This window comes from Elgaria multicarinata, chromosome 10 (genome assembly GCF_023053635.1).
Source record: "Elgaria multicarinata webbii isolate HBS135686 ecotype San Diego chromosome 10, rElgMul1.1.pri, whole genome shotgun sequence".
Classification (NCBI taxonomy): domain Eukaryota; kingdom Metazoa; phylum Chordata; class Lepidosauria; order Squamata; family Anguidae; genus Elgaria; species Elgaria multicarinata.
This window is the reverse complement of record NC_086180.1, coordinates 56,520,507-56,546,827: the sequence shown is the minus strand read 5'-3', so window position 1 is coordinate 56,546,827 and position 26,321 is coordinate 56,520,507. Positions and strand designations below refer to the sequence as shown.

The 26,321-nt window shown below is 39.7% G+C and overlaps 2 protein-coding genes across 6 annotated transcripts in view; one reads left to right on the top strand and one right to left on the bottom strand.

The window, feature by feature from the left end:
* The window catches only part of OCIAD1 (OCIA domain containing 1), a 236,243-nt gene that overhangs the window by 168,147 nt on the left and 41,775 nt on the right, over positions 1-26,321 (bottom strand). The gene's annotated exons all lie outside the window — the stretch shown is intronic.
* The window catches only part of FRYL (FRY like transcription coactivator), a 161,276-nt gene that overhangs the window by 129,968 nt on the left and 4,987 nt on the right, over positions 1-26,321 (top strand). For all 5 annotated transcript variants that reach the window (XM_063135768.1, XM_063135766.1, XM_063135769.1 and 2 more), the window contains 11 exons: positions 1,522-1,719; positions 2,854-3,015; positions 3,613-3,687; positions 3,937-4,113; positions 6,848-7,048; positions 8,891-9,061; positions 15,890-16,143; positions 17,223-17,427; positions 18,957-19,106; positions 20,783-20,881; positions 24,149-24,217. In XM_063135768.1, the coding sequence (XP_062991838.1) occupies positions 1,522-1,719; positions 2,854-3,015; positions 3,613-3,687; positions 3,937-4,113; positions 6,848-7,048; positions 8,891-9,061; positions 15,890-16,143; positions 17,223-17,427; positions 18,957-19,106; positions 20,783-20,881; positions 24,149-24,217 (1,761 nt within the window). The remainder of the gene's footprint in view (positions 1-1,521; positions 1,720-2,853; positions 3,016-3,612; positions 3,688-3,936; positions 4,114-6,847; positions 7,049-8,890; positions 9,062-15,889; positions 16,144-17,222; positions 17,428-18,956; positions 19,107-20,782; positions 20,882-24,148; positions 24,218-26,321) is intronic.

Here is a 26,321-nt window from a genome sequence, read left to right as displayed (position 1 = left end):
CTTCCAAAGCTAGTTAGAGAATTTCCAATATAATTACAGTTCACATGAAAGGGCTACAAGCGTGGGCAAAATCCTCGTTCATATTTTTGTTTATTAAGATGAGATGTGTCAATCTGAATACTCACAATGTCTGACATGTCATTCTAAAAAATTTTTTTGCTGTGATAAGGCATGCTGTGACAAAAGGATTTAGTTAATTATCACTTTTTTCTTTCTGAAGCTTAAGTCTTTGCAATCATGTAAAATTCTACAATCTTCCAGCAACTTAAAAGCAAGTCCTGCTGTGCTTCATTTTTGTCTTCTATTCCCCCCCCCCACACACACACTGTATGATTTTTGCTTCCCTCTCTACTGACCTTTCAATTAGATGTATTTGCTGTTTTGCGGCTCTTCACAACAAAATTAAGAAGAATGCACTTAGCCAAGATTCTTCCTATTGCGTTCTCCTCTTGTCCTGATTACTCCTAGAGAACCTGGAGTCTGACCCCATGTAGAACTAGTATATTCATTTTAAAATCACACTAGGGCAACTGAAGCAGCAATTCCAGCAAAAAAAATCCACTTATTCCAGCTGTCATGTTGTGAAGTTACGGTTAAATTAAACTGGATGTTTCTAAAATGATTGTAGGAAAGCTGCTTTAATCCTAATACAGTAGCATGCACAATGCTAAACACTATGGCTGCATTTGGACAACACAATAGTCAATGGTTGGTTAATAGTCAACTTCATGGTTGATTATCAAGGGGGTACTCCCCACAAGACATGATTATAATCAACCATGATGTGGATTAAGACCAGTGTCGAGTTGACTATTAGTCAATTGTGTGTTTGATTGACACATCCCCCGCCCTCTCTCCCTCCCTCATTCCTCCTGCTTGTACCCCATTAGCCATTGTGAGTTCTGCCAGCTGGACTAGAGTGGCAGCTGCCACTTTGGTCGCTCTAGCCAAGGGACTCTGTAGTCGTTGAAAATAACATGTGTGACGAAATAGTCAACAGTGCCTGACATACGACGCAGTAAGAAACAGTTGCTCAAATAATCAACTCTGCACAGCGTTGGTTATTAGCATTGGTTATTTCAGCCAGATAACCAACCATGGTGTGAAAAAGTCCCAACAGATGGCACAATAACCAACTGGTGACTATTTAACCTACCTTTGACTATTTAACCCACCATTGGTTATTGTGTTGTCCAAACCCAATCCATAGCATGCACAATTGATATTTGACAACATTTCCAGCAGTAGATGGCAAATTCCCATATTTAAAGATTTCAACATTACATTTTTCATATGCGCTAAAGTTTTTTCACCTATTTCACAAAAACAGTTTTTTAATGTCATTGCTCTAAGATTTATATAAGTACTCTTTTAACATTTTTCCAAAATTGTTCATGTCAAATATAGATCTTGTTTACATTTAAACTGAAAATACTTTTTTTTTTAGGTTAATCAGTTTCTTTTCATTCTTTGTATTGGCTTTAATGGTAGTATGAATGTCCTTTTTTTCTACTCATATAGAGTCCATACTGGAAGGAAGCACTTAATATTCTGAAACTGGTGGTGTCTCGATCAGCAAGTCTTGTTGTACCTAATGACATTCCAAAGTCTTACGGTGGTGATATAAGCTCTCCTGAAATTTCATTCACAAAAATTTTTAATAATGTCTCCAAAGAACTACCTGGAAAGACCTTAGATTTTCATTTTGACATATCAGAGGTGAGGACAGCTTAATTGAATTATAAGATTTTCCACGTTTAACTTTCTGTGTAGGGATATGTTTTGTGAAAAACAGCAACAAATATTATATGACTTAACTCCCAAATATTTTACTTAGCTAGAAATAAGTGGCTAAATCTTAATTATGTTGTTCATGTACAGTGTGTGTGAGTGAGGCAGGTGGCTACTAGGAGGAGGGCTTTCTCCGCTGTGGCACCCCGGTTGTGGAATGAGCTCCCCAGAGAGGTCCGCCTGGCGCCTACACTGTACTCCTTTCGTCGCCAGCTGAAGACCTTTTTATTCACTCAGTATTTTAACACTTAATTTTAACTTAAATTTAAATTTTACTGTTTTAACTCTGTATTTTAATCTTATATCAATTTTGCTGCGTGGTTTTATCCTGGTTGTACTTTTTATACTGTATTTTGTATGCTTTTCACCTGTTGGTTGTTTTATTATGGTTTTAATTTTTGTGAACCGCCCAGAGAGCTTCGGCTATTTGGCGGTATAAAAATGTAATAAATAAATAAATACTGTGTGTTAATGCATTTGTATGTGAATGGATGTTATATTATGTACAACATTGTATTTTTAAAGTTTAATCGTTGTAAACTGCCCAGAGAGCTTTGGCTATTGGGTAGCGTAGAAACATAATAAATTAAATTAAATGACAACGGGCAGGATTCAAAGATCTTCTTTAGGTATACTGAAGGGTTTGGCATGCCCAATGGGATATTTTATTTCAAAAGCCATTTGTGATATAATGGAGAGGTACAATGGAAGACGTACAAGCCTTCTTTGGACATACAGAAACAATTGAATCGTTCTTTGGGTCCTAGTCAGTGTCTGGTAAAGCTGACAAAGGAGAGCTAGGCTAGCTCTTTAAACACTTTGTTCATATATGTTGAGGGGGAAATTTACGTTTTTCTTCAAGATAAACTACAATGTTGAAATCATTATTTTTCCCTTCCTATTAAAGTTGCTTAAACATACTTTTATATATCTCTCAAGCTTCTCTGCCACCCACTAGTACCCCCATATAGTCTTGCAGATCACAGTGAAAGTGAGAGGTTCAAGGCTGAAATGCTAAACTGAAGAATTTGAACTATAAACTAAAATGTCTTGATTTTGTAGACACCAATTATTGGAAACAAATATGGTGATCAGCACAGTGCATCTGGGAGAAATGGAAAGCCCAAAGTCATTGCTGTTACAAGGAGTACTTCTTCAACTTCCTCAGGATCAAATTCTAATGCCTTGGTACCTGTCAGCTGGAAGAGGCCACAATTATCCCAGGTGACAGTAACATCATATCTCAATATGTCTTGAAAAAGTAGAAAGCATCTTTTGTAGCAAAAGTAACATGCATTGGTAAAAACTTAGAATGGGGGAGAGATTTGTTTGGTTCTCATTTTAATGCACACTTACCTAATTTTGCACTTTTGAACCAATTTGAAAACCCAAACTGTTATTCGTTGATATTTCCACTTCTCTGAATTTTGCAGTAGTTTCGCCAGTCAAAAAAGTTTACCAAAATGCATATATTTGGGAAACATTCACACAAAAGTGGGTTTATTAGTGAAAATAATATTCAATATTGCATTATATTAGGAAATTTGCTTGCAAAAATACTAGGCAATATTTTTGTGTAAAAGAAAGCACAAAAAATGTGTGCATATTTTCATGCAACCTTAAGGAAAAAATGAACAAAGTTTGGAAGAAACCAGATTTAAGATTGGAAAAATGTGAAACTGAAATTGACAGTCATCTATCCATAGTAACAGTAAACATGACTTCAATATTAGGGAATATTAACTACTTGGTAAAATCAAATATGCTAGTGTAATCAAAAACACTTTGTTTCTGATATGTGACTTGATTATTTTTTTCCAGCGAAGAACCAGGGAGAAGCTAATGAATGTACTTTCTCTGTGTGGTCCAGAATCAGGTCTCCCCAAGAATCCATCTGTAAGTAATTGTAGATTCCAGAAGGAAGCATTATGTTCGTCAAACAAACTAAAATTCATTCTGAAAATAGTGAATGATTATACCTAGGGTTATTTTCTCTTATGACTAGAAAGCTTTTGTTGGCTAAAACAAATAGTTAAACATCTTGTTGGTGACTAATTTTAGGTTACCTCAGCTTACCCTCATCTTTGAGATTAACATCAATCAAATATCCTTTTTGGTACTCTAACTAAAGTCATGTTTTTCTAGGTTGTGTTTTCTTCTAATGAAGACTTGGAAGTTGGGGACCAACAAACTAGCCTTATTTCAGCAACAGAGGAAGTAATTCAGGAGGAGGAGGTGACTGTAGAAGACAACACCAGTGAACAACAGTTTGGAGTTTTTAAAGACTTTGACTTTTTAGATGTTGAGTTGGAAGATGCAGAGGTAAGTCTGTACAATGGCTGTTCCAGTTTCAAATCTTTCCGTAAGGCTATCTTTCAAGCAAAGAAAAGTTTAGAGGCTTCATTCATTCTTTTTTGATGTAGGCTTGTGGTTAATCAAAACCTTGGGGAAATCCAGCAAATGCCAACCCATACCAAAGCTGATGTGCTGTTCTTGGAAGAACAGCTTCTTCCAAGAGTTTATATTGTGTTCTTTGGCATATCCTGAAGTGTTTATATCACAGTAGCTCCTCCCTTTAGATTTTTCTGTAATACATGGAAGATGAGTTAGTATTTCTTTTTGATATGGGAGCATCGTGGGCTTTATTGGAGCAATACTTCAGTTTTTGTCAGTTCTCATCAGGAATATATGTCAATATTTTGTAGTTGGTGAGATAACTGCAAATGTAGACAACGGTAACTATACACAGAGCATGAAGTATAGCCTTTGGTAACATCAGCCTGAGCAAATCTCATACCATTGAACATTTAAAATGAAATACAGTGTTATATCATCATATTCTATAATATTATCTTGGCACAAGGTTTATGTTGGAACTGCTTTGACCTTTAGCCATTCACAATGTATTCTGGTTTCATGGTGCATTTGTCATCTTTATCTGCATTTCCCACTGTTTTCAAGTAGTAATATTTAACTGCTCTAATATACAATATATAATTACAGTGCATGGAAATCATATCCATGGACCAATGCATTGCCACATTTTATTAAAATATTTTAAACAGTTGGACCAAAAGCAGAATCAGAAGAGGAGTCAAATTATCTTTTTTATACCTTATTATGCATAATGTTTCTAGAATGAGCTAGTATAAAAATATTACGAGCTTATTGGGAGATTAAGAGAAAAGCGGGATATATTTTGAAATTAGAGAAATTAGAATTATTTCCCAAGAAAAACAGAAACCTGTGACCTCTAAATTAGCAAAACTAAGCAAAATAGTGTATATTTGCTTATTTATATAATTCTGCTTCTAACAGAGATGGGGTTGCTTTGTTTGGTGCCCATTAGTTATTTCTGCATTTGTATTGTTTGATCATAGAATACATAAAGCCCTGGTATATAGTCGCTTTGGAAGACATTTTCATTATTTTTCATATGTGGACCTCTTACTTCAGCTGATTAAACACAGTTGAGTGTAGGATAATTGAACTCGTTCATTAAGACAGAGTTACTCAAACTAAGGGAAGGATGTAACTTAGGTGTGAGAGTCTCTAAGGGGGGGGAGTATAAAGGGTTGCTATCTTGGCCATCCTTGTAGTTTTCCTGAGCATTTTGTGCTAGGTAACAGTTGGGTGAGAACAGAAAGTCCTGTCCGTCCCACGTTTTTATGCTGCCTCTGTGTCTTTGTGCCTACCTGTCCTCTGCCCTTGGACTATGGAACCAATAGTGGTAGATCGGTGGGAAACTATTCAGAAGCAAGCTGGGAGCCAGCATTGTCTCTTCCAGCATTGGTTGAGCAGAAGCCAAGGGCTGTATTTAGAATGCAGGGCTGAATTTTATCAATGCCTACGTCTGATAAAGTCTTCATGCCTAGGACTTAAAATCTTCAGCCGTCTCAAAATCATTGAAAGAAAAATGCAGTCTGGAAAGAATCCCTCATGCCTCTTAATAAATAAATATTTATAATAACAATAGTATAGAGCAGGACCAGTCCTTGCTGGTGGATGGACTTCCAATGTATTTGAAAAAAAGACCTTTCTTAAATGCCGTGCCAAGTACTAAACTATAAACCATTCAGATTTTGAGTCTATGAATGATTTTGGTGCAGTGCACATTGCGCCCCAGCAGGTAGATAGGGTACAATACCTGAGGACTTCAGTTTATCGATTGGCTAAGCTCTCGACAAAAATAATAAAATATGCTTTCCTTCATAAGGTAACTGAGGAATGCAAGCAGGCATGAAGAAATGTGTTCGTGTTTCTAAACATGCAAAATCATAAGACTGAGTGGCTAAAACGTTTATGCTTCCCCGCACTGTGAATCAAATTTATGCATTGTATGTTCTGTCAAGTAAATGTAGATAAAGTCAATTTAAGATTTCATCTGTGTTATCCTCAAGCAATTCACTAAATTTGTTTTAATATATGTTGCACTGAGAAAATGTGCCATAGCCATCTTGTTTTAAGTGTTTGTCTCATAATGTTTTTTTTAACCAATTTTACTAAAACACTGAGAAAAAATAAATGTTAGGGTGGTTTGTTTGTTTTTGCAAAAGCTTTTCCAGAGCTTGAATCAGTCTTCTACTGTTGGCAAGCATACATAATAGAAAATGCTCCCCATTATAAAGTATTCTTAAGTGTTTGTCCTCGTTCTAATTATGTGTGTTTTTCTTTTTGCGAACCAGGAGCTGCAGGTAAGTTGCAGCCTGGTGCAGTGGCTTGTTTCATCTGTTGTCATCTGTGGTGTATTTGTCTTTCTGTGCTTGGTAGTCAGATATTTTGTACTGCTGATATACAATTATAAACCATTATACACTAAGCTAGTTCCGAACTTGAGGTATGTGAAAGAGAACATTAAGGAAATTGTTTTTGCCATGTATTTAAACCCTTTGAATACAAACCACATCAACTGAATTTAAATATCCAATTAATTTGAAGGGCTGATTGAAACTCTGCACCCAGTGAATTTTGCATTTGTGTGGCTTTGTTTTGCTGTGTTCATTTCAGTTTTATGTATATTCTGAGAGCTTTAGAATAAACTTTCTCTTTATTGCAGGGTGAAAGCATGGACAACTTCAACTGGGGCGTCCGCCGGCGCTCCCTGGACAGTATTGACAAGGGAGACACCCCTTCACTCCAAGAATATCAGTATTCTGGTAGCACTCCCAGCTTGAACATGACCAATCAGGAAGATACTGATGAATCCTCAGAAGAAGAAGCCTTGACTGCAAGTCAGATATTATCACGATCACAGATGGTAAAAGATTTATTGTTCTCAGATAAAATTCAGGGTTCTCTGTTGTTTTTAGCCTTTAGTTTAATGGAATTGACAACTGTATAACTATTTAGAGTTTCCTGTTGGTTTCTTTTCTGCAGAAAGGAAGGGCAAGCTGTGGGGATTTCAGTACAGCAGTAGGTGTGCAGCTTTCTGCTTACTTCATGGTTCCCTGAATCCCTAGTAGTTATGATCCAGTGAGTGCTGGCAAAAGCTGTCAATAAAAATTGCACAGACATTTTCAGTGGATTGCATCCAGGGATGTATTGTTGTGAACTGCCCAGAGAGCTTTGGCTATGGGACGATATAGAAATGAAATAAATGAGAAGAAATGGCATAATGTGGCTAGGCCAATATCACACAAATACCTTTTTCTGGTTGGCTGTGTGTATGTGTTTTAAAATAGTGTCAACATTATATTGAACATCCCTCATACTCAAGTGATTGATATTTCTACGTGGCTTTCTGTCATTTCCATATCTGCAGAAATCATTATTGGCTGTAAAAGAGTTTCATCTAGAAGAATTTCTGAAAACTAAAATTGAAAGATGCAAATGAAAGGAATAGAATGTGATCAAATACATTTAACTCAAATTGGTTCATTAAACTTCTGATCTCTTAATTACAAATTTTAAAATATAGAAATTCTGACTTGGATGGCTCCACTTTCAAACAACAACTCAGGAAATTCCTGTGTTGTTAGCGTGATGTCCAAACTAAGACTTATGGGTGGTTTAGGGGTTAAACAATCCAGAGTTTACCTAGTTGTAAGCTCCTGGTTGACAGCTGGCTGGCCACTGTGTAAACAGAGTGCTGGACTAGATGGACCGTTGGTCTAATCTAGCATGGCTCTTCAGATGTTCTTTAAAAAATCACCCATGGTTTGTTGTTGGTTTATTTCTGGATTGTTTAACCCATAAGCAACCCAGATTCCTGAATTTGGATGTCACAATAACAACCCAGGAATGAGGGTGTTCCAAAGTTGTTGATTGAAAGCCAAAGCAGTGAGCATATGGGAGTCAGCCTGCTTGCTCACTGCTGCTTAGCCTCAATAGTTCCTGGTTTGAACAACCCAGGAATTGTTGTTACATACAAACTGGGTCACTGTTAAAATGTAGTACACAAAGAATGAGAAAAGCAGTAATCCAGTGGATCCAGCATCTTTTGTCCATATGAAATCTGGCATTCTGCTGCAGGATGTGATATGACTGATTGTAGCTGTTTCATTACTGCAGGGAAACTGATACATATCCAAATTGAAGAATAGTCCTCCAGTGAGCACAATAATATGAAGCCCCATGATATATTTTGAGGATTGAGAAGCATAAGTGCATCCCCAGACATCAGCACACTGCCCCTCCATACAACAACAGCTTACTCAAAATTCAGTGCTTGTCAGGCACAACCAAGAAGGAGGGAGATATCCTGAGAGAATGCAAGCACCTTTCAGCCTGGCCCAAGAATTAGAAAGCCCATGTTAAGAAGCCTGTCATAGGAATAGCATATCTTGAAGTGGTCCCACACTGTTCTTTTTTAGACCTTAGAAGTGGTGGGGGAGGAGAAACTCAGGCTGGAGCATTTTGCCCATATGTGCTGAGTAAAAGGGGATGTGTTAAAAAATGCATCTGATTAACTAGTCAGTCTTGTATCCTTTATCCATGTAAATAGCTAAGAAAAAGTTTCCAGCTCTTGACATAATTCTTTAAATATAGCAGATCTACACAAGGTGGAGACTGATAGCATAGGTAATATAAAATTTTGTCTGCATTTTGCTTTGTGGTGGGTTTTTCCTGCTAATGTGCATTTGCATTTTTGTTTCCTTAGCTAAACAGTGACTCGGCTGCTGATGACACAGTATTAGATCATGCAGGGTCATTGCTGCAGTCTCAAGACTCCACTAGCAGTGTTGGAACGGAAGAGGTGCTTCAAATCAGAGCTGAGACTCCAAGTTTGGAGGTTTCCCCTCTAGATAATGCTAGCAACCAGCTGCCTGAGGTGGGGAGCAATGTGGGCTGGCGCATGGCTGATCTGGGCTCTTTCTAGCACTGTACTGTGACTTTTTTGCTTCCTTTCCGTATGAATATTCATCTGTTATACTGATTATGTAATTTAACAGTAGTATTTCTAACCTGTTGTGGTAGCCTAAAGGAATGAAAATGTTTTCTGGAAACTGATCATTTCCTCGACAGGTGGAATATATTCACCACAGGTTAAAAATATTTTGAAGTGCTAATAATGGATATTTTGTGGTGCAGAACAATAATCTAATAAGCAAGATGGTTTTCTGGGAATAGTAATGATCTTCCTGTAATATTTCCCTTCCTGTCATCTCTCTCCCTCCTTCCGCCCCAACATTTTGGCTTTGCCTTTGCATTTGTGATTGGTGCTTTGATTGGGATGTGAACCTCAGGCCAGCTGTGTTAGCAACTGGTTGATTCAGTCACTCCTTTAGGGCCTCTATATGCTAGTAGCATTTTTAAAAATAAAAATGGAAATGCCTATATGGAGTAAGCCAGACTCCCAGCTAGTAGCTGATATTAAAAAATAAGTGAGTATTTTATGTATATGTTTGCTATTGCAAACAGAAATGTTTGTGTAATAACTGTAAAGATAACAGAGCAGTTCATCTCTAATTTACTGGTGGGAGGGGGATTATGTGACATTTGCAGTACTGGGGGGTGGGAAATTATGTGACATTTGCGTTAAAAAGAACAATGAACTAGGCATTCCTTTTCTTTTTTCGTGAGAACATTCAGAGACATATAGGTCAGCTCTGTAGGGAGCATTAAACAGTCAACTGATGTGGCTTTTGAGCACCACCATCATGACTTAAGCATATGCTAACCATTTTAAGGGGTCAGATGAAATGGATAACAGTGCCTTTAGCTTGGCATCTTCAGTTAATCCAAAAATGACAGGGCCTTTCATCCTGCTGTTTCCAGCAGTTTTAAAGAACTTATTCCTCCTTCTGCTCAGCCTGACTAACTTGCCAGATGGGAACATGAGTAGGAGCAACAGCAAGTGAGATAAAAGTAGGTGGCAGCACAGCAGTAGCACAAAACCCATAGAAGAGGAATTAAGAGCTGAAGACTCCTACAGAGTTATGGTTTGGGAGCTTTAACTTCACTTCATTGTGTGATGAGCACTACCATTTTCTTGGAAATCTAAAGTATGCAGTCTCTTTTGTTGAATCCTCCACAGACCTTTAATCCTTAATTATTCAAGATTTCTTTCTTCTAGAATTGGTCTATGTAATAAATACAATGGCCAGAATTCAGTGAGCACTTACATCCTCACTGATTCCTTTCCGGGCTGCCGATTTCCTTCCTCAAGCAGTGGATCCTATCACAAGCAGGACCCACTTATCACAAGCAGGACCCACTTATCCTATCACCAGCAGGACCCACTCCCATTTATGCAAGGGAGATTTTACTCTTCCTAGGGAAAGCCCTGAAATTAGTGGAAACACTGGTTTCTGGAATGAGACAAGTTAGTGCCTCCTTCCAGAAAATGAGCATTTCAGCTCATTTTGCGTTTCTCTGGAAGCTCAAAATCACTGTTGCACAAGTGGTGGGGTCCGCTTGTGCAATGGTATTGATGAGGCATAAGAAAACTGACAGGGGCGTAAGTGCCCCGTTGGATTATGCCCAATAATTTAAAAATTGGTATGAGTGTGAGAGTTTTTATACAGGATAGGCATGATGTATATGTGCTGCTTGGGAGAATTACACATACCTTTTTGAAATGTTGACACTGAAAGTCAGTAGAAGTCATTAGCATGTATTGATGGCTGTCATCTCTGAAGACTTTACTTCTGGTTAGTGGTGCTTGGGTCTTAATACTGAGACTAAGAGTTGGTTCTCCTGCATCTTCTAGAGAGCATTCCAAGATCTTTGAGTTAGTTCCCCGTACCCCAGACAATGGGTAGTGTCCAATCCTAAAGGTCCTCTCCAGGTTGAGGGGCCACCCTGCCTTTCCAGACCAGCCCTGCTTAACATCAGCTGAATTGTATACATAACTTAAGAGGTTTTTTGTTTTCAAAGAAAAATGTTTTTCTTGTTTCTACAGACCCCCCTCACTTTCCTTTACCCAACCCAACACTTTTCAAATAAGGATGAGATCTGAACTTACAAGAATGGACAGCTTAATGTACTGTAGTGGTTTTCTGTGAGGAATGGGTCACCTCACCTCCTACTGGGAGACTAGCAAACATTCCCTACAGCTGCCACTGTAGAACTATAGGAATTTGGAATCCATGCCACCCTAACCAGGCAGCTGGACCTCCAATTGCATGTGTACCAGCAGTTGTTGGCCAGACCCCAAGCTCTCTCCATACAGGAGGAAGCAAAGCTGTTGAGCCTTCTCTTTTATCAGTACAGAAGCGCATGGCCTATTGGTTCCCTGCCCAACAAAAAAGGAGCTAGACAGTTGGATCTTGCCATTTGTTTTGGTGTACAAAGTGCCTTGAGAATTGCTGCCCTGCCCTCACTCTCCCCAACTAGGAGGAAACTGGGCCAAAGCACCTGAATGAGTAGCACCCCACTGCCAGGGGCTGGAGATGCTGGTGTCAGTCCACTGTACCCCCACAAGCAGACACAAACCTCTAGCTCTCCCTAATCCCTGAGCAGCTCTTGGATATCACAGCAGGAGCAGCAAGACTCCAGAAGAGCAACTGTGGGGGTCATGAGGAGGCACCAGCATCTCTAGGAGAAGGTCCCTCTGAGGCATCCTTGCACAGATCACTAGCCACACTAGGTAGACTGGCAGGTGTGGCTCCAAAAAGTCCCCTCCCTCATTTAACTAGGCTTTTTTTAATGACAAAAAGCCTAGAATTCATCAGTATTTTCAGCACAACCCCAGATCTTCTGAAGGGCACAGGCCCCAGTGGTTTTGTCCCGAGGCCATGGGTGGCATAGCTTCATCAAAGATGCCAAAAAGTCTTTCTTGCCCTGATGCCATAAGCCCATGTCAGAGGATTGGGAGTTGCCTCCTCAACTATGCTTGGATTTGGGTGAAGAGCACATTGGATTCTTAGGTCAGGTAGACTGTGGTTCTGGACTATGGCCTGGAGTTTGCCTTCTGTCTTAGGGACACTTTTTTTCAAAAAGCCTTCCAAACACCAGGCCATGCTTGGGAAAATTAGTCATCTATTGGAAATTGGGGTGACAGAGCAAGTTCCTCTAGGGTCTATTTTGTTCTTTTCTTGGTTCCCAAATTAATGGGAAAGTAAGAGTGATTCTGGACCAGAATTGGCTTAACAACCACTTCAAGATGGAATCACTAAAGTCCATCTCAGCAGCCATCTTGGTGCAGAATTTCCTATCAGCACCGAACCTCTGGGAAGCCAATCTACACAAGCTCATCCAACCCAGTCGTTGAAGGTTCCTGTAGTTATAGAGGAAGGCACTTCCAGTACAGGGTGATGCTGTTTGACCCAACATCGGTCCACAGAGTCTTCACCTAGGTGCTTGTAGCTCTTGTGGTTCATCTGAAAATGTGGGGTATCTCTGCCCTTACTTCAGTAACATCCTCATCAAATCTCCCTCCTGGAAGAAGGGGCTAGAGAATATTGAGGTAGCACTGGAGTGCTTGGATGCCCTGTAATGAACCTGGAAAAAAGGCTCGTTTTTCCCCTCTTAGCCTCTGGAACATCTGTGAGTGGTCTTGGACACAAGCCAGTTCAGGACATTTCTCATAAAGGAATAGCAGCACAGCATACTCTTTGCCATTCACACTGTGCAGGGGACAACTCTGACTGATCTGCAGTTGTTGGTCCATCTGATGTTCTGTCAAGACCTGGTGACCTGGGCATGCCTACGCAGCAAGGAACTTCAGAGAATGCTTCTTCTATATCAGGAGGTGATACCCAACATGTTGTGCCTACAAATATCTCTGTCTCAAGTTTCCCAAGCATCTTGGGCATGGTAACTGACTTTCCAATGGCTCACCAGGGGTGTTAGTCTAGTAATCTGTGTCAGGATTGTGATTACTACAAATACCAGCCTGCTATAGTGGGAGTCCATCTTAGAAGACTGGGACACTCAGGGCCTATAGTCTCTACAAGAATGACTGCTCAGTATCAACCTGCTGGAACTGACAGCCATAAAAATGAGGTCACTTCAAGGAACAGATCAGCTCATAAGGACAGACAACCTGTTTGCCAAAGCATACATTAACGGATGGGGCACAAGATCAGGAAGACTAAACAGAAAAGCCATCAAAATGTCCTGGAATCATCTCTTGCTGTCAGTGGTTTACCTAGCCAGGATGGCCAACAAGCAGGCAAACAGTTCAGGTTGCACGGTGGAAACTTCACCCTCAATGGTTTATGTAAGCAAAGCACTTTGGGCAGCAAATGATGAACCTCTTTGCCACACCATAAAACACCCAGATGGTTTAGTTCCTATCAAGGCATCTCTGTCTAGAGGCAGCAGGAGTAGACACTCTGACCTGTTCATGGCCATGGGACTGTTATATGCCTTCCCTCCACTTCTCAGCTGAGTGTACAACACCTGGAAGGCTTTTCTTTTCTGGTGTCAGAGCTTGGGAAGAATGACTTGTCAGGAGTCCTGAGTTCTTTCAGGTGGCTTGCTGAAAGGGCTCAGTACCAGTATTCATAAATGCCAGGTTGTGGCGCTGAAGAAGTATCCCTGAATGCAGGGACAGGAGTCTTTTGCTAGTCATCCCCACGTGAGGAGGTTTCTGAGGAGATGGCATTCATCAGCTCTCCAACGCTTTGTAGATTTTCCATGTGGAATTTGAACTGGGTCTTATGGCTTCTCCCTTTGAATTTCTGGCCACTTGTTTTCTTAAGATCCTGACTCTTATCTTTCTAGTGGCCATCACTTTGGCCAGATGGGTCTCAGAGTTTTCTCTGTTCAACATTTTCCATAGGGACAAAGTGGTTCTCAGGATGGACCTCTCCTTTCTGCCTAAAGTCATTATGGCCTTCTGTTGTTAATAGGATTTGATTCTATCTTCATTTTGCCCCAAACTGGTCCATCCCCAGGGGAAAAGCCTGGCACCCTGGGTGTGTGTAGGGTACTCTGTTTCTACTTAAACAGTTGGGTGGTTGTATCTCATAAGGACTTACAAGAGTCTCACATGGTCTCAGATGAGGTCTGTGTTATGGGACCACATCAGAGGGAGAAATAAGGGAAGTTCGCCTCCCTCTATCTCATCACGAAGACTCCCAAGCACCATCACTGGCACTGAATCTCCTCATTACTGTTGCTCTTTGGATTCCAGGAGAGGCTTGCCAGATTCATACTATTTAAGATCCTCTGACCGTGCAGATCATCCTAGCAAAAACACTACATGGGATCAGTCCTCTCAATTGTCCTCTTGTTCCTGGGATAGGTGGTCACCTTAAAGGAGAGATTCTCTGCCCAGCTACTAAAGGGAACGCTCCTGGTATTTTGAGCCCTGTACTTGTCAGGCCCGAAGAGACTCACCCGATTACAGAAGTTTGGCTAACATTAAGTCACTGACTACACATAGGGTGTGCTGTATCACAGCTACATTACTTTAGATGCCAGAGACAGACAACCACCTCAGCACAGCAGGCACTAGTCGCACTGACCTCAGCACTTCCACTGCCTCCTGTAATCTTTGTTCAAACATCCTCAGCACTGCACGAACAAGCTGAAGCGTGTTCAGAGGAGGGCAATGAGGATGATCAGGGGTCTGGAAACAAAGCCCTATGAAGAGAGACTGAAAGAACTGGGCATGTTTAGCCTGGATAAGAGAAGATTGAGGGGAGACATGATAGCACTCCTTAAATACTTAAAAGGTTGTCACACAGAGGAGGGCCAGGATCTCTTCTCGATCCTCCCAGAGGGGAGGCACAGCTACTCAGAAGGCACTGCTAGAACTACCAAATTGGATACCAATCCAGAGGACTATAGTTAAATTCATCTTAATTGGTGTCAGTGGCTTTCTCCAGAGATATCCCTATTCAAGATGTATGCAAGGCTGCACCTGACCATGGCCTGACATTCATTAAACACTATTGCCTCAATGTTCAGGCAAGAAAGGACACCGCATTTGGATAGGCAGTGGACTTGACCACCTGGTCCCTCCTCCTTGGTTAGTTAGGTGGCTAGACACCCACACCAAGATAGGCTGCATACCTGGAACTGTAGTTTTACAAATGGTCATCTGTGCAGTCATACAATCCATCCTCCTACCCCGCTACAGATGTTCTGATATCCTTTTCACAATTCCACTTGATTTGAGGTGTCACTGTGACACCTTCAGAGAAACTGAAGGGAAAGGCACTATTCTGGATCAGTTCCTCCTGTCCCTCCTGTTCATTGTTTGCATTCTCATTGGATTATTGTTAGAATCTTTTGCATTTTTCCTGTCCTATTATTCTCCTATTTAGGAGTTCAGGGTTGAATGGCTACTTGCTTTCCCAGTCCAATCTGAGAAGGCAGGATGCCCATCTCCCTGGAGAGGGTTTCTTGGATTGGACCTGCCTGTTGTTTTGATGATATAAAGTGTGTGTGTGTGTGTGTGTGTGTGTGTGTGTGTGTGTGTGTGTGTGTAAGAGAGTGAGAGGGAATAATTTCCACAAAGCAAACTATATTTAAACTATATTTAAAGTATTGAAGATGAACAGAAAAAGGTTGTTTGAAGCAGGAACATGCTATATTAAATTCTTTTAGACAGAGAAACAGTGTTGTGAGATTTTAAAAAATCTATAATGAAATTAGATGATGCAAAACACATTTTGTGATTTTGGACCACTGTTCTTTACAGTATTAGATATACACACATTGCTTCCATATGAGTTGTAAAAATATGCTGCTTCCTTTCCAGGATGGCAGTTCACCTATAAAGGATGAACAAATTAGTACAGCTAGTGAAGATACTGGATCATTTGTGTTGCAAGAGCAGCAAGAATCTTTGATATGCCAAGATCCCTTAGAATTGGAAGAGGCTGCTGAAATTCCAGAGCATCCTGCTACTGAGAGCTACACTGAATCAATTTGTGAAGATGATGTTACCCTTGCTTTGAAGGAGCTAGATGAAAGGTGTGAAGAGGAAGAAGCTGACTTCTCCGGTTTATCTAGGTAAAATATATTTGACTTGAAGCCACACATACATATTTTCTCTCTACTCACTTGTTACTGGCTTAGAAAGAGACCAGCATTTTTGACAAAAATGTATGTGACCAGTGGCTGGCAGTGGAATTCTGGGTCTCTAATTCCAGTGATGCTTTGGGGTCACTTTAACTTACACCAAAATACATTTGTTGATTTAAAAGCATCTCAGGTTTAAAATAACTTAACCTGAATGTAGAAAATGCAAAACCACTGCTATTAGCAATACATTCAAGTCAAAATTAAAGGGTTAGAATTAGTCTGAATCCAAATGGTAAACTTGCAATAATGTTTCAATTACTTTCAGGGTCACTGGAAATCTAGCTAATTTGATTGGGGGTGAGGGAGTACCAGGATGCCTCTAGATCCAATTAGTTGGTTGATACAAGTGTTATTGCAACAATGGTCAAGTACTTGAATAATGCAAATAAATAATAATAATAATAATAAAATGATATGATCTGCGGACTACATCTTTAATAATCTGCATATTCTGTAATAAACTATTTTTAACAGAAGTACTGAAAGTTTCTTCCCACAAATATATCTAAATTGAAAAAGTAGCTATAGCATAGAAGGACATATTCAATTTCTGTAGCTATAATGTATCCTTGTCTTATTTTAAATGCTCAACACACTACACTTCAAAAAATATGCTCCTGATTCACATCATTGTGAGAGATGCTAGAGCAGATTATTTGAGTACTTGCAAGAGACATGCAGAAAACTTTTTTAAAATCCTGAGTTTATGTGTAGAACATAAGGTAAAACATTCCTTTTGTGAGCCCATGTTAAGTTAAACAGGTAATGTGTAGCTCTGCTTTGTAAAATGTGTTCGATGCTTGAAGCTTTAGATATTTTTGTTTGCAAAACCTTCACCTACTACTTGCTTTACACTGCTCTAAGTTTTAATTAAAATTGAACTGCTTACCAGTTTTAGAATGTAAAACTGTCTTGCACAATGTAAATTGTATAGTTACGGTAAGACTAATATTCAAAAGCTCTGAAATAGCATTCATTTAGCATGCTTCTATTCACCTTACTTACAGTCAAGATGAAGAACAGGATGGCTTTCCAGAAGTACAGACATCTCCACCACCTTCTCCATTTCTTTCTGCCATATTGGCAGCTTTCCAACCTCAGGCATATGATGATGAAGAAGAGGCTTGGCGCTGCCATGTTAATCAGATGCTGACAGACACAGATGGATCTTCTGCTGTCTATACATTTCATGTGTTCTCTAGGTTATTCCAGGTAGCTATCAAATAACACCCTCTCCATTCACAATTATTTTCAAATATGTAGCACTAAAACATTGTTGTGTGTATTGGGTATCTTGGAAGAAATGTTAAATTGATATTCTTCAGGAGTCTCTAACCATTTTACTTAGCCATCTCCAGAGGGGCAGTTGTGAGGATTTTCGCATAATGTCTTTCCAGGTGGCTGAGGGACTTCACTGATGGGGCTTATAGGACTTAAGACTGGATTCGCAAGACACATTAATGGTTCATATTTCTGAAATAATCATAGTGGCTTATATTGTCTGTTTTGCATTTTTCCACAACCATGGTGGCTTATTTAGGCAAATTAAGCTACTCTGATAAGCCATGGTCTGCAGCAAAGTTTATTTTAGCCACAGTGGCTTATTGTGTCGTCTGGTGCGCTGGTGTGATTAAAGGGCCTCGACCAGTGAGCTGCTTGGCAAGAGTGGCAGAGACCCCTGCTGCTCTTGCCCAGTGGGGTAGTGATCACCATTCGCATTTGCACCCAAGCCGCTGCCCATTCCCCCTTCTTAGCCCCAATCGTGATTGGAATCAAGTCCTATTTTTGCCCCAAAATGGCACTGGGATTCCTAAGATCGGTGGTGGGGATGCGAAATCCAATCCCCCACCAAGGATTGTGTTGCCCCACAGTCCTTGGGGGGAGTTTAGATTTCACTGCTCTCCAACCCCACCAATTTTTGGATCTTTAAAAATGTCCACAGTCCTGTTGATTGCAAAACGTGGCTTGGGAAGATTAAAAAGTGGGGGGACCTGACCCCGATCACCATCGGTCAGAGCCAGGAAGGGGGACTTGGCGGCTGACAAGATGGGTCTGCAGCTGGGATGCAGGCAGGAGGACTGAGGGGCAATTGGGGGCGGAATAAGCTATGCACATAGCTTATTTTGCCCGATCATGTGTGGGGTACAGTGATCTGTTTTTAAAATAAGCTACTGTGTGCTGCTTATAAGCCACCATGGCTAAAGGTGACGTGTGAATCTGTCTTGAAAGTGCAGTTTCTCCATGCCTCTGTTTAGAAGAGTTAACTATTAATTTCTAAGGCTGCTATCTGGAATTATTGCCATATTGATTTGTTCCCTTCTGCCAATGCAGCATTTAGCAGAAGAATGGTTTCAGAAGATAGTTTTGATGTAATTTAGTGTTCACCTTACCCTAGGAAGGCCCTGCTTTTGTCCATCGCATCAGTTATGACTACAGCATCCCCAGCAGCGCAGGAAAAAGAGGGGGGAAAGTCTTATACATGAATTCCTGTTCTCAGCAAGGGGAGGGGAAGTGAATGCATGCTTGGGAGCCCCCACTTGCCCAAAGAGGGTTTATAAAGTTTGAACGTCATTTTCTAAGGATCTCTTTGTTCATTTATACAATACACACAAAAATGTTTAAAATGTCTGGCTCTCCTTCCGGATTAGCAGTGGTGCCTGCCAAGCCAAAAATAAATGTAAAAAATGCAAAGGAATGTAAAAGTTAAGTAATTCCCATCCCCCTGCTCTTACTGTATTTAGACTATTCAAAGGAGGTTTGGGGCTATAACACATGAATCAGTCAGTTTTCTTGGTGAGAATCTACAACGAATTGGAACAAAATTCAAAAGTTCATTGGACGTTATGATGATGTGCTCAGAATGCCCAACAGTTTTTGTGGATGCAGAAACGGTAATATCTCTTATTTATTTATTTATTTATTTATTTATTTATTTATTTATTTATTTATTTATGCACATTGAACTTTTGTCTGTATAGTGACTCTTCCCAGCAAGGTACTAAATGTTCTATATTTCAGAATGTGCAAGGAACCAATCAATTTTAAAAAGTCTTGTTAGCTTCAATATATAGACATTTTTTATACTGTCTCATAATGACTCAAAACTTCTAAAACTCCATAACCTCCTAAATTCTTTTGATTGCTCTAAGTCAGAGAGCAGTTTTCCTTTCAAATGTCCAGGACTGTGTCAGCTATCCTAATAATCTTTGAGGATTAAAAATTAAGTCAACCATTCCAATAGTTTTAGATTGATGCCAGTGATGCCCAATATGCATAGAACAACCCTAGGAATGCCCAGTACGCATAGAATATTAAATTGTATTTACTACCTTATGCTTCCCACGTTACATTGTATTCTTTATCCATTTTATAAGTACTCTTGCTTCGACCAAAGTAAATGTATTCAGCCAAAACTTATGAGGAATAATCCTCACAAGTGGTATCTGCAACCAGGTGTGGCTCTGTGGGGTGCTTGTGTTGATTCCAGTCATTCAGTCACAGCTTCCTCCACAATATTCTATTTCATGCCTTGTTCTCTCCTGACAGTGAGTTAGCATTCTGAGGCCACTGGGCAGCCTCAGTCCTCACTGGGTGGTTTTTGCACTCTCCTTAGTGTATTTTTTTTTCTTTTTAAAAATGTACTTCTACAAATCTTGGGGTTCTCCCAAGCGTGCAATTATTTCTCTCTTGTGCATGGATGGTGCCTTTTTTATTACATAAGAACTGGCATTCACCTGTGAATTTCAGAAATAGCAGAATGATGTAAGCACAAATAGCCTTGGTATGAGATACATGTAAAATAATTTGCAATACTTTTGTTTATTCCTCTTTGAACTTATTGCTTATTTGTCAACAAAGCCAGTTAAGACCATTCACTGATTTTAATGTACAATCCTATGCATGTCCTCTCAGGAGTAAGTCCCAATGCAGCCTTAAAAGACTTTTTATCCTCCTGCAAACTGAAAAATACTTTGTCCTATGGGGTTATACTGTTTAAAGTAGGACTGTGTGAAAGGTGAGTAAAGGACACACAGAGCGCCTTCAGGCATGTCATTTGGACACTCTTGCCCAAAAATCATTCTTTTGGCTGTCATGATTTTTAAATCTTGGATCTTCCTAGAGGTGACTCAACTTTAGGATAAAGTTGTCTCCATAAGAGTATTGTAGAAAAGAAGTGTGGAGTATATGTTCATAAAAATGATCCGCAAATTATTTTACATGTAAACATTTACCCCCAGCTCCCAATTCTTTTTTTATTTGATCCTTGGTGCTGAATGAAGCTGCATTCCCTCTAATCATCTTCTGAATGATGATGGCTATGTCTTTTAATAAGTGGTGCAACAATTGCATATCAAGTTGAATTTGATAACAAAAGATCAGGATGAAGAATTGCCTTCAAATGAGTAATATTAGCAACTTCTTTATTCCTGGGAGAACTATCAAGGAGGTATTAGACATTCAACATCTCCCGTTATCTTGGATGTTGAAGGTATTCAGTAACCAAATTGTAAATGCATGCAAGGTTATGTAATTAGTGTAGTCCTTGAAGACTATTTTTATATTGCAGTTGATGTCCTATGGTTTACTAGAAACTTTGAAGTTCAGTGTTCTAGAGCTTCAAGAACATCTGGATACTTACAATGCTAAAAGAGAGGCTGCAGAACAGGTAAGTGTATAGTATTGTACATTTCATTGTGTTGAATGAGGAAACAACATGTTGAACTATCCTATTATTTTGTGTAATTTGAAGTAGGTAATCAGAGGACATGTGTTGTGCAAGTATGACTAATATGGCTGCCACTAGGTCTTGGGTGGAACACTTGACTGCTTAATAGAACCAGTGAAACTGAATGTACACTCTAATAGCCTGTCCTTTCTTCAGACTTATTTAGTTATTTATTTATTACATTTCTATACCGCCCGATAGCCGGAGCTCTCTGGATGGTTCACAAAAATTAAAACCATTCAAAGTATAAAACAACAGTATAAAACCATAATATAAAATACAATATAAAAGCTCAACCAGATAAAAACAGCAGCAATGCAAAATTACAATTTTAAAACACCAAGTTAACATTTATTTATAGACTGTTAAAATACTGGGAAAATAAAAAGGTCTTCACCTGGCATCTAAAAGCATATAATGTAGGTGCCAAGCGAACCTCCTTAGGGAGCTCATTCCACAGCCGGGGTGCCACAGCAGAGAAGGCCCTCCTCCTGGTAGCCACCTGCCTCACTTCCTTTGGCAGGGGCTCACGGAGAAGGACCCCTGAGGATGACCTTAGGGTCCGGGCAGGTACATACGGGAGGAGGCGGGTCAGATGAAAATGTATAAAATAGTTTAGGAATAACACACAGAATATTACCTTTTATTGTTTTATGGCTAACAGTTTTGAGTTTTTGTTATTTATCATATCCCATACAACTTCTTAAAGCTAGTGATACTCAAGAGAAATAGTGAGCTTTATTAAGATTTTTTTCATAAGATCAGATCATTCGCATATAGTGGAGAAAACAAAGGTAGAACACCAAGTTTTGTATTCAGAACAAAAAGCTCGTATTTTTCTGGATGCAAACAGTGAAATTTATTCAAAACCTTTGAAGACTTCCAGTTGCTTCAAAAATACTCCATTGACCCTCTTAAACCTTTGCCCTGCCCTAGTCACTCACAAATACTGCATGAAAAACAGGCTGAATACAGGAATAGATCCCTAGGCAATCTTTGGCAGCATCAGTACAGAAAATTCATTTTGAGAGCTTCTATTGCACTAGGATGACAGAGGTCATTAAACCTACCAGCTACCACCAAACTCTTGTGTATAAACAATATATACAGATATTCTGCAATAATGGCTATGGACAAAGTAATCCAGACAAAACCATTAATACCCAAAATGTAGGTGCTGTAATGGGAGGCAAGTATTGCTAGGAAAGTATTGAAAATTGACAAATTAGTTCAGTGAAACACTGTTTTTCATAGCATCATAGAGTTGGAAGGGACATTAGAAATCATCTAGTGATTGATTCTAGTTTAACCCCCTTCTCCTGCACAAGGCAGGAGGCAGCTACAGCACCCCTGACAGATGGATTTCTGGGCAGGGACTGAACTACTTACATAGGTGGCAAGAATGTAGCTCTTTACACATCTAGGAAGACAGATGTGTACAAGGAACTACAATTTATGCTAAGACCTCCCATTGTGTTGGGAAGAACTGTTGATGTATCCCGTGTGTGTGTGTGTACACATATACATACACCTTTTCTTCCAGCACTGAAGACAATTGGAAAGCTCACTTATTGAGGACATCTATGTGCATTTCAGAATGGACAAACACAGAATTTTGGATTGCAGCCAGTAAACTGGCAGCATTGTTTCCTGATACATTATACTGCAAAGGGAAATTGAATCCTGGCTGGTACTGTTGCTCACCCCCTCATTTTCTCTCTCTTTTCCTTAGACAGGCTAAGATTGAGCCCAGAGCTCCTTGCTCCCCTTTGTGCAACCTCTCCAACTCAACCTAACATGCAGGAGTGGAGCAGGTGATATAAAATCTAATATGCCTGTAGGAATCTGCTATGTCAGGGAATCCAGTCTGCCTCTTAATGTCAGCTTCAAGTTGTCTTATTTCTATTGGACCCATGCTTTTTATCTAAAGTATGTCCAAGACAGAGAATTTATTTTTCCTTTGGCTCTTTTGAGTTGCATTCGTGAGATCTTTACTTTTTCCATATAGTATAAATTTGTCTTTGTATATGTCTTCAGTGAGCAATAATAACCAATATGAAAATGGGTAAGAATGAAGCACTGCTTGCATTATGTGGAAAAAGGTGTTCCTCTCTTCCATTTATAAATTGACAAATGTATAAAGGAATCTTTATGAGGGTAAATATAAGGGAATGTGAGAAGGAGATACTATAGGCATGATCCATGTGCACTACAGGTGCAGAGGGTGTGGTGGATCCTAATAGGGCTCATCGGACCCTGTTTTCCTCCTCCCCTGTTTACACTTGTACATGCACAGGAAAAGTAACAGGACTATTAGCAGGGAGTGTCTTCTCTGCCCATTTCCTGCTAATATCCCATTGTGCTTCATGCACAAGGGCAAGGCAAAAACAAGTGGCCTTTTGAGCCGTGTTGGGATCCTCTGCACATGAGCAATCATGCCCTGGATTTTATTTCATACGATTCATTCTGATCTAGCCTGCTACATCAGATGGATACTGTCAGATTAAAAATAAAGGAAGGAGGAAATGACAGATATGAAATGTGCCTTGGGATCTATGCCACTAATTGAAACTGACACCACAGTGTTTAGAAAATTCCAGTTCTCCAGATAAGTACACAGCCCTAGTTAATTCTCTAAGTAGTCCTTATTAAATTGAGCTGATGGGAAATTACATTTTTCTTCTCTCTAGGGTGCAAAGGTAAAACAAAGGTCATCACAGCATCCAATAAGACTCATGAGATAAAGCATGCATTCTGCTTGTTTAGGGAATGATCCAGCCAGGGTTAAATTCTTTTGATTTCTGTAGGAGAATTAAACATGTTCTTCACTCTCTTCTGTTGAAGATGAGTGTTACAATGGCTGGATTCTCTCTCTCTCTCTCTCTGTATTGTGTGTGCAGCAATTTTTGTTTCTTTGATAGTATATGGTGTATTGCTATACCAGTGACCTTATTTCCTTCATAATTTATATATGAAAATGAATTTAATACTGTACAGAAAAAGACATCTTTTAAAAGAACATATCCTTCCCTCACCCCCATGAATAAGGATCTCAGACAGTTTCAAAACACATCCATTAAATCAATAGGCTATATTTATTGTAATTCTGTGATACAGGCGAAATACATTTTCTCCATTTTTCAGGCTGTTGCTGCCATCATTGGTTGTGCTTTCAATTTCTAGCTTGCTTCTGTTTTGTTTTTTTAGTGGCTAAAAGACTGCAAAAGGACTTTTGGTACCGATGATGGTATTCATGGAACAGCCACAGATGCTCAGGTAGGTAGCTGCTTCCAGTCACTGGATCCATTTTATGTCATATATTAATATGAAACTCCTGAGTGCTGTAAAAGTAGTATTGATATTTCCAGGCAGATTAAAGATTACTTCTGATAACTGAAATGAAAAAAACTTTACAACAATCTGTGGGGAAATGCAGTTTTATGAATTACTGGCCTGAGAATAATGGATTCTTCTTTTTATTAAAGTGAGGAGCCAGGCTCTGAGTCTGGGCTTAATAACACTGAACAGATAAGGAAAGCAGATAACATCTGTGCACTGACACATGGTTGCCTTTTATGCAGCTGCTGTCGCAAGCAAGAAAATTGGTATTCTGCATCTCGGCTCATCAGATAAATTACTGTCTGGTCCAGAAGCTATGCTGGATCTAATCTAATTAGTTCTGGGTACATACATACCTATGACCTGTCTAGAAGGGTACATTTAAAACAATTACTGGAGTGATGAAAATCTTGTCTGTTACATTTGGAAAGAGCTATCCAGTACAAAACAACTACCATTCTTGGAATTGAAATGTGTTGAAATAACTGTAGAAAGATCTTCAGTAAGACTTTAATAGTACTAAATACCAGATAGCACAATATTACGAAGTATACAAAGCTAAGAGAAAACATTTCAATTAAATGCTTGCTGTTGTCATGATAGTAATGGTTTGATTTAAAACTGTTTTGACAAAAAAGCTATGCAACTAAAGCACCACTATGGAAGTTGTTTGAATCCTGTTCATAAGCAGACTTAATAGAAAACTGATGGTCCCAGGTGTTCAGAGAACAAAACTTGCATATGGGTTAGCACCAGTTCCTGATCAATAAGCAGGTTCAATCTTCTGATGCAACCAGTGGGAGGGTCACCCTAGCTTTTGGACAAGAAGCAAGCAGGGCTCTTGAGAGCTTCATTTTCGGCAGACCTCTTAAAGACATTTTTGAAAAGTTTTTCCTTTCCTTTCCCTTATTAATGGGTTGGGAAACACACGAAAGGGAATGAGAGGTTAAACCTTGAAGACTTCTCCCTGTGAAGCCATCTGCCTTTCCTTTCTCCCAGGCTCAGACAGTGTAGGGGCTGGTGACAATGTAATGTCAAGAGTTTAAATAGCCATTTAGTAATTTCTATAATTTGGGTGCAAAAGTAATTAGGGCACTGTTTATGTTGGTCAAACAGAGTGTCTTTCCTATACATAGATATACTGGACAGGGATAACTTGGACACGGTGGTACAGGCATTAGTAACCCCACGACTGGATTACTGCAATGCGCTGCATGTGGGGTTGCCTTTAAGGTGGCTCCAGAATCTGGAGCTAGTGCATAACTCAGCAACTCGGCTGTTGTTGGGCGCTCCCTCTTTTACGCATGCAAATTCTTTGCTGATGGAACTGCACTGGCTGCCTATTTGCTATCGGTCCATGTTTAAGGTTCTAATACTAGTGCACAAAGCCCTAAACAACTTTGGACTAGGATACCTGAGAAAGCACCTTTGCCCTTACCACCCTGCCCAGTCACTGAGTTCATCAGAGGGCATGTTCCTGGTGGTTTCATTTGGACCTATGGCCTGATTGGAGTCCGTCAGGAGAAGAGCCTTCAGTGTGGTGGCCCCCTTCCTATGGAATTCCCTGCCTTTGGAGGTCAAACAGGCGCCAACGTTGTGTTGTTTCCAATGGCTCCTGAAAACACTGTTATTTTAGGAAGCCAGCCATGGTTTTATCAGAACTCTGTTTCTTTTTAAAAAGTAGTTATTGTCACATGATGTTCACCACTCCAAGTCTTTTGGATATGGAGCGGTATACATATGTTGTTAAATAAATAAATAAATAAATAAATGGTTAAGAGTTTACAGTCTAAAAAGTTCCTCTCCCCACCCCCACCTCGTCTTCTCCGAAAACAGTGTTTGCAAATGGTTTATTAAGAAATGAGTATATCTGATCCTGATCCTATGCACCTGTTTCAAGGGGACACCTTGTCCTCTTGCTTGTCCACCTTGTTCTTGCCTCCTGTGGTATCTACTCAGTTGCATTGGTGAGAGGGAGTTTCTTTGTAATACAAAGATGTCAACAAGGGAAGGGAGTGCAAAAGGAGGTGAGGCTGCTTGA